The sequence below is a fragment of the Tupaia chinensis genome, unplaced genomic scaffold (assembly GCF_000334495.1).
Source record: "Tupaia chinensis unplaced genomic scaffold, TupChi_1.0 Scaffold000253_1, whole genome shotgun sequence".
Taxonomy (NCBI): domain Eukaryota; kingdom Metazoa; phylum Chordata; class Mammalia; order Scandentia; family Tupaiidae; genus Tupaia; species Tupaia belangeri.
Genome location: NW_006159733.1, coordinates 1,447,659 through 1,456,340, shown reverse-complemented (window position 1 = coordinate 1,456,340; position 8,682 = coordinate 1,447,659). Strand labels below are relative to the sequence as shown.

At 50.2% G+C, this 8,682-nt stretch overlaps 1 protein-coding gene across 1 annotated transcript in view; it reads right to left on the bottom strand.

Moving 5' to 3' along the window:
• Window positions 1-8,682, bottom strand: part of VAMP5 (vesicle associated membrane protein 5) — an 11,252-nt gene that overhangs the window by 1,346 nt on the left and 1,224 nt on the right. The window contains exon 2 of the mRNA XM_006149147.3: window positions 8,329-8,333. Coding sequence (XP_006149209.1) covers window positions 8,329-8,333 — 5 coding nt within the window. The remainder of the gene's footprint in view (window positions 1-8,328; window positions 8,334-8,682) is intronic.

The following is an 8,682-nucleotide window of genomic DNA, read 5'->3' as shown; positions in this document are numbered from 1 at the left end:
CTGGACACCAAGCCCGAGGTTAGGGCTGCATGAGGCTCCCACACAGCCCTCCTCAGGCCCCCTTCCCCCCACGGCGTGTGGGCACCCTGCATGAATGATGGTACCCTTCATACGAGGCCATGGTGGGTGCTGTGTGGAGGGGTGGTCTGAATGAGGGTAGCTCCCTGGGCTTCCCTCAGCTTCCTCTAAGCCATCCCAGGAGGGGATCTTCCCAGGACCCCCCCTTCCCCCAAAGCAGACACTGTGCTCACTTGCCCCACCTCTATCCAATGCACACCTGCCCCACCCCTGCCCAACGCACACCTGCCCCACTTCTGCCCAATGCACACCTGTTCCACCTCTACCCAACGCACACCTGCCCCACCTCTGCCCAATGCACACCTGTTCCACCTCTAATCAACGCATACCTGTTCCACCTCTACTCAAGGCACATCTGCCCTATGGCTTCCCACTGGCCTAAGGAGGAAGCAAAGAATAGGGACCAAAACTACTTGGCTGGAAGCCAGCCAGAGAGGGCACCCAACAGCCACAGGACTCGAAAGATCATTTTGGACCAACACACGCCATGGTCTCAGCCTAACCCTTCTTCCCAAGCTGAGGAGCTCAGATCTCCCTCCTGAGCCTCTGACTGGTCAGGCCAGTTCTGCCTCCTAGCCTGACCATACTCTCCACATCAGTCAACTCCCTCTCAACCTGGGAACCTCAGCTGTCCTGGCCTCTGACTTTAAGCCATCCAGTCAACCAGGGTCTTCACTAAGGTCCAACTCACAGAGATAAGACCACTCTTGGGTTTTCCAGCCTAGGCAACAACCTCACCTAACAACAACAAAAAAACAGCTCAGGGACCAGCAGGTGGCGTGGTGGTTGGCACTCTGGACTCCCACGGGACCTACCATAGTTCAGGCCATGGACCTAGCAGCTTGCTTTCTCACTCCCCCTCCCTCCCATCTCTTATTTAAATTAAAAATAATAATAAATAAATAAAATTAAAATAATTATTTAAAAAACCCCAGCTCATTTCTGAGAACTAGAAAAGGAAGGGTGGGTTTCAATCTGGTGAGGTTGAGGTGGGTGGGGGGAGTCTGGGTCAAATCAAGAAAGGCACTGGGCTTGGGGCCAGCAGGTGGCGTGGTAGTTAAAAGTGCTGGGCTCCCACATGGCTGACCATGGTTCGAGTCCTGGACCAGGCAGCTTGCTTTATCACTTTCCCTCTCTCTCTCGTTCTGTCCATCTCTCCAGCGAGTGCGAGGGGAAGGGGGAAAGGGAGAGGGGAGGGGAAGGGGAGGGGGAGGAGAAATAATAATGCTCTGGGCTTTGGAAGTATGTGCCTGAAAGACCCAGGGCAGCAGGCCCTGGCGTGAGCTGGAGGCCCAGGAGCAGGTTCAGGGACATTTCAGGGAGATGAATAGCAGTGGATTAGCAAACCACAGCAACGCCCTCAGCCTAGCCCCCCACAGCCCTTCCCAGTCCCCATCTCCTTCCCACAGCACCAGCCAAGCTCCCTTTCCTGCCAGCCCTCTAGCCATTGTCTGCAGCAGGCATTTTGGCACTTGATGGAATTCCACTTCAAACCAGAAAACTGAAATGTTGGGAGGGATCTTGTGGTCACAGAGGACCACCTCCTACTCGGGCAAGAATCCTCCTTCAGGATCCTCACAGCTGCTATGCACAGCCTCCAGGCGTTCCTAGTGTATGAGTCTCCTCTCCCTAAGTGGATCACAAACTCCCAGAGGAGAGCAGGGGCCAGCGCCCTCCCTCCATGGCCACCCTCCTAGGAGCCCGGAGGCCAGCACAGGGCTGAGCACCGAGGACTCAGTGAGGGGTCTGTGCATTACAGGCCATCCAAAAGCAACTCTCACTCTCAAAAGATGTTCTCCAAATGTGTTTACCCAGCAGCTGGAGTTTCAAGGGGCAGGCATCTGAAACCCAAATAAGTCAATATTTACCCATGAGCTAGCAAAGCAACAGGCCCTGGGGAGGGGGTGCACTCCAGGCTGGGGGAAAACAGTGACTGGGAATACAGAGGAAGGGTGAAGAGAGCGGGGAGGCCACACTCCTACTTTTTCCTGAGTCAACCATCATCACTACTCGTTTTCTTTTTCTTTTTAAATAATCATGTTATTTAACTTTACTTATTTATTTTAATTTGACTAGAGAGGGACAGAGTGAGCGAATGAGCGAGAGAGAGGGGAACATGAGAAAGCAAGCCGTCAGGTCCAGGATTCGATCCATGGTCGGCCATGTGGCAGTCCAGCACCCTTTACCAGCACGCCACCTTCCGACCCCATCACTATTGTTCTCTCCACTATATTCTTCAATAAGTTTCCCTTACTCTTGGCCCTTTGGACTTCCCCACATACAGAGTCTATGAGAAAAACTTGGAAATGGACGAAGATTCGAAAATGAGACGCACTGCTAGAGACTGGTGTGGATTGATGCTGGAGGCTATTTTTTCTATTCTGAACGCTACAGTTGTTATTATCTTAGTCTCCAACAAGGGGTGAGACTAGGTCACATTCTCAGAAAGCTGGCTGCGTCTCCAGCTGTAATCTCAAGCAGTACCCCCCCACACACACATACACACGCACCCCAACCCCCGCTAAGCCAGGCCTGTCCAGAACCAAGGTGGGCCCAGGCCTAAAAGAACATACTGACTCCAGGGAACACAGAGTTTTTTTGTTTGTTTGTTTTTTTGGAGAGATTTTCAATATAGGGCGCGTGCGCTCGCCAGACAGACAGAGAGACATAGAGACAGAAAGCGAGAAATCACCCCCCCAGGGGGGATGGTCACGCCGCAATCCCTTCTCCTCCATTCTCCTCTCGGGATCTTGGGCACGCATGCACACGCACCCGGCGTGAGTTTTAAGCCACCGGGTCCGGGACACGAACCGCAGTCGACTACATGGGAGTCCAGCGAAACAGCCATTACGCTAACTGCTGGTTCCCGGGAACACAGAGCTTTCACACTCAAGTCTCGGGCTCTCCTTGGCCCCACTCAACCAGAGGAAAAAGGACATAGACTCTGTGGGCAGGTCCCTGCCAGCACTGGGAGACACGAACAGGAAGGAAGGAAGCCAACAGCCACCGAGGGCCACTCCACCTTCTGCCACGTTATAACCCTGCACAGTGCCTGGCAGATAGTGGACAGAGGGCGAGTATTTTCTTTCCTTTTTTTTTTTAAGGATTATTTATGGGGCTGGCAGGTGGCATGGTGGTTAAGTGTACCAGAGTCACATATGGCTGACTGCAGTTCAAGTCCTGGACCTGGCAGCTTCCTTTCTCTCTCTCTCTCTCTCTTGTTTTTTCCCTGTTTGGTCAAATTAATAATAAGTAAATAGGGACCAGTGGGTGGTGTGTTGGTTAAGGCGCCGGACACTCCCTCATGGCTGGCCACCGTTCTAGTCCCAGACCTGGTGGTTTGCTTTCTCACTTTCCCTCTCTCTCTTTCTTTCTCTCTCTGTGTCTCTCTCTGGTCAAATTAAAATAAGTGGATGAATAAGTAAAATTTTAAAAATAATAGTAAGTAAATATTTTTAAAAAGAATTATTTAATTTTATTAATTATTATTATTTAAATTTGCTATAGGGCACATGTACTGATCAGAGAGAAGGAATGAGAGAGGTAAAGTGAGAAAGCGAGCCACCAGGTTCAGGACTGAAACCACAGTCAGCCATGTGGGAGTCCAGCACCTTAACCACCATGCCATCTGCTGGCCCCCAGAGTATTTTCTGAATGAATCCTGTTCTCTTTCTTTCTTTTCTTCCTTTCTTTCTTTCTTTCTTTCTTTCTTTCTTTCTTTCTTTCTTTCTTTCTTTCTTTTTTTAGAGAGAGAGAATTTTGCTATAGGGCACTTGCACTCGCCAGAGAAACGGAGAGACAGAAAGCCAGAAAGCGAGAAATCACCCCCCAGGGGGAATGGCCATGCCACAATCCCTTCTCCTCCATTCTCCTCTCAGGATCTTGGGCATGCTCACACAGGTGTGTGGCCTGAGTTTAAGCCACCAGCTCTGGGACACAAACCATGATCGACTTCATGGAAGTCCAGCGTCGTAACCATTACACCACCTGCTGGTCCTGTCTGTTCTTAAGCTGGCCTCTACTGCAGATGAGACTCATGTGACAGAACTAGAGGAGAGTTAGAGCGGTGAGATAGGAATAGTGTGCTGTCACCACCCACAGGGAGGGTGCCGTTGGCAGGGTGGGAGCTGTGATTGGAAGGGGTGGGGTGACCCCTGAAGGATGGGGTGGTGCTGGGACACTGCATAGTGACAGGGACACACCCCAGACAGTGAAGACCAGACAGAAGGTAAGGGAGTGGGGGCAGGGCGGAGCAGGGAAAGCAAATAAAAAAACAAATAAATACAAAATTAAAAAGTCAAGTAGAGGAAACTCGCTTTATGGGAGAGAGGGAACGAGCCGGGACAGGTCTGGGACCTAAGGGTGGCCGTGGAGATGTGCTTCTCTGCTGGCAGTGGATGGGCACAGACGCAAGTGAGAAGTCAGGGCAGAGGAGCCAGCACCACGGGGTGGAGTGGTGCCATCAGTGGGGTCGCAAGAAGTGATGCCCTCCAGGCCAGGGCCCAAGGGCGAGAGAAGCATTTCTTTCTTTTCTTTTGGTTTGCTCTAGGGCACGTGTGCATGCACTCACAGGGGAGAGACAGAGAGAGAGGGAAGGGAGAGCAAGAATGCACCCCAGAGGGGATGGCCACACTGCAATTCCTTCTCCTCTATTCTCTTCCTGGGATTTGGGGCATGCATGCACCCATACCCTGTGTGTCCCTCAAGTCACCACCTCCGGAACTTCAACAGTGCAGCTGGCCAGGTGGGATCCAGCTGTCTTAACCACCAGGGCACCAGCTGGCTCAGGCAGGAAGCCTTTGGTTTTGTTGGTTTTGCTATAGGGTATATGTGCTCACTAAAGAGAGAGAGAGAGAAAGGGAGAGAAAGCACTCCCCAGGAGGGTGACCATACCAAAATCTCATCCCCTCTAGGGATTTTGGGCATGCACACACATGCGTCCGGCCTGTTTTTTAAACCAGCAGGTTCAGGATTCAAACTGTGCTCTCGGCCATGTGGGATCCACCCCCCTTAACCCCTTAATCACCATGCAACTGGCTGGCCCACACAAATAATGTTCTTGACAGACTGTTACATGACCTTTTGTACAGAATACACACACACACACACACACACACCTCTGATGCTCAAGTCTCCCAGGTTTTTCTAGCCTTAATATCTTTGCTTCCCCCTCTGAAAACACAGCTCCCAAAAACCTCCCTGGGAACCAGCAGTTAGCGTAATGGCTATGTCGCTGGACTCCCACGTAGTCGATCGCGGTTCATGTCCCGGACCCGATGGCTTAAAACTCATGCCAGGTGTGTGTGTGTGCCCAAGATCCCGAGAAGAGAATGAAGGAGAAGGGATTGCGGTGTGGCCATCCCCCCTGGGGGGTGATTTCTCGCTTTCTGTCGCTATGTCTCTCTCTGTCTGTCTGGCGAGCGCACGCGCCCTACAGCGAAAATCTCTCAAAAAACAAACAAACAAACAAAAAAAACTCATGCCGGGCGCGTGTGTGTGCGTGCCCAAGATCCCGAGAAGAGAATGAAGGAGAAGGGATTGCGGTGTGGCCATCCCCCCTGGGGGGTGATTTCTCGCTTTCTGTCGCTATGTCTCTCTCTGTCTGTCTGGCGAGCGCACGCGCCCTACAGGGAAAACCTCTCCAAAAAAAAAAAAAAAAAAAACCAAAACCTGCCTGACCTGTCTTTGTCTCCCCTCTCTCCTGTTCAGAACCTCTCCTGTTTAGAAACCCTGGTTTAGCTGTCATCAGATGGACAGGTGCAGGGACCATGTGCCAGCTTCTCCCTAGGTTACCCTCAGCTGAGCTCAGAGGCTAAGAGCAGTCCTCTGCTTTGCATCCCTCTGTTGTTCAAATCCGGCTTCTGCCCCTCACCAGCTGAGCACATGAGACTGAGGACATGACCTTTCAGGCCCTCCACTTCCTCATCTGTAAAGTGTTGAGCATTTTAAAAAGTGTTGAGTATTTTTAATACCTACTCACAAGGTTAGCTAAGAATTATGTAACATGGTATAAATAAAAAGCTTAGTGCCATGCTTGACATGCCGTAAATAATAAATAAGACCTATATTATTGATACAGTCTGAATTTCCCTAGATCTCTTTGTTCAACAGTTAGATTCCTAAAAACCGCACAATACTTGTCAGTAAGACCTCTTAGATAGTTTTACCAAAAGGCACAGCCATTATGGTCAGCAGATAGTGTGGTGGGGAAGGTGCTAGACTCCCACGTGGTTCACCACCCATTCAAGTGCTGGACCCGGTATTTTGAAAATCATACCAGCGGAGTGATTTCTCACTTTCTGTCTCTGTCTTCCCAGTGCGCACACATGCCGTACAGAAAAAAATCTTTCAAAAGAAAAAAAAAAAGAAGAAGAAAGAAAATCACGCCTGCATGTGTGTCCAAAATCCTAGGAGGAGAATAGAGGGGAAGGGATTGCCATCCCTCCTGGGGGGGCTGATTTCTTACTTTCCCTTCCACTCACAGTCTCTCTTCTGCAAGTGCATGTGCCCTATGGTAAAAACCTAAAAAAATTAAAAAATAAAAATAAAAATAACTCAGCCATGTAAGGTCTTCCCTACTGCAGATGTGTGTATTTCATTGTTTCTTTTTAAAAAAAAAATTATTTCATTTAACTTTATTAATTTATTGTAATTTGACCAGAGAGGAACAGAGGGAGAGAGAGAGAAAGAGAGGGAAAGTGAAAGAGCAAGCCAAGTCCTGGATTTGAACACAGTCGGCCATGTGGGAGTCCAGTGCCCTTAACCACCACGCCACCTGCTGGCCCCTGTGTATTTCATTGTTTCTAACCAGACACAGAACTTACGCGGTCACTGACAACCAGCAACTGCTATACTTTATGTCCATCAGGCAGTAGCTGAACTACTCCAGAGATTGGTGTTTTGTTTGGTTTTGGTTTGGTTTTTAGTTTGCTATAGGGTGCTTATACTAGCAGGATGGGGGTGAGGGATGAGAAATCACCCCTCCGGGGGTGGGCCATGCCACAGTCCCTTCTCTGTTCCCCTCTCGAGATGTTGGGCACACATGCACACACACACGCCGGGCATGATTTTCAAGCTGTCGGGTTCAGGACTCAAACCTCTTAATCGGCCATGTGGGATTCAGTTACCTTAACCTCCGTGCCACTGGCCCAGGGATTGCGTTCCTAATTCCTATGGTAAACTAGATGACTAGATGTGGGGAGATCAAATGCTTCAGCTGACTGGCTAACGACTCCCCAGGCCTTTTGATGCTGCTGGCTCACCTGTGCGCCTGTGCGGGCGGAGTAACCACAAGTTCGCAGGAGAGAGGGCTACCTACACGTGAATCCATTCAGGGAATTAATCATTCCCTCTCCCACAGCAGCTTTGTTCCTACTGTCTACACCCGCCACCATGTCTGGTACAGAGGAAATTTCTAAGAAATCCTCGTCGATTGACTGAGTCATCTAGAAGAGAAGAGAAAGGAGAGGACAAGGGGACCGGCAGGTGGTGTGGTGGTAAAGGGCACTGAGCTCCCACATGGCTCCACCACAGTTCAAGTCCCAGACTGGTGGCTTGCTTTCTCACTTTCTCTTTTTCTCTCTGACCCTCTCTGGGCAAATTGAAGAATAAATAAAGTTAAAATAATTCTTTAAAAGAAAATAATGGAGAGGAAGAAAGGCCAGGTAGGGAAGGGGATGGGAACAGAGAAAGGGGCAGGAGTAAAAGAAGAGGCAGCAGGGTGCCAGCGGGTGGCATGGTGTTGGGGCACTGGACTCCCACATAATCAGCCATGGTCCAGATCTGGTGGCTTCCTTTCTCACTATCCTTCTCTCTCTTTCTCTTTCTCTCTTTTTCTTTCTGTCTCTCTAGTGAGCACAGGTGCCGTATAGCAAATTTTAAAATAACAATACTAATAAAAATAAAGTTTAATCATTCATTTAAAAAAAAACTTTTGTTTTTTCTTTCTTTTTTTTTTTTTTTAAAAAAAAGAAGACAGTGGATGGGGCCAGGGGAGGGGATGCGTATATTACACCTTTCCGGGCCCTGACACACTCTAGCCCTCAGGTGTACCTATGAGAGTCCCAAGGCTTTCCAGGGCTCGCTAACAAATTACCCTAGCCTCAGCCTTCAGCTTCAGGAGTTACTTCTTCACTCCAAAAGCTGAGGGCCAGCGAGACCACCCCTAACCCTGACCCATTCTTGGAGCCTCTCTCCATTTCCTGCCATGGCCTGGGAGCTCAGGGCTACCTTCCTGCCCCACTTCCTCTTCCTGCCTCCAGTTCCCCACAGATAAAGCCATCCAGGCATCAGGACCCCCCGGCCAGGCCACATCCATCACACCCCTGCCAGCTTCTCCAGCGCAGAACCTTAAAGCAGAACATTAAAACGTAGAACCTGCTTCCTGCCCAGCCTATCTTTTTGGGATCCCCAGAGGAGGGGCAAACTGGCAGGAGCTGTCTCCGCCACCTTTGCCTTGGAGATGGCAAGTGAGGACAGAGGCCAGAGTCTGCAGCAGGAGAGGGGTGACTCAACCAGGAATGTGTCACCCAATAGGGAGGTTAAGAGGGAGCCAGGCCCATGCACCCTGATAACTCCAGGGAACTTTTACAGTAAACGCCTCCC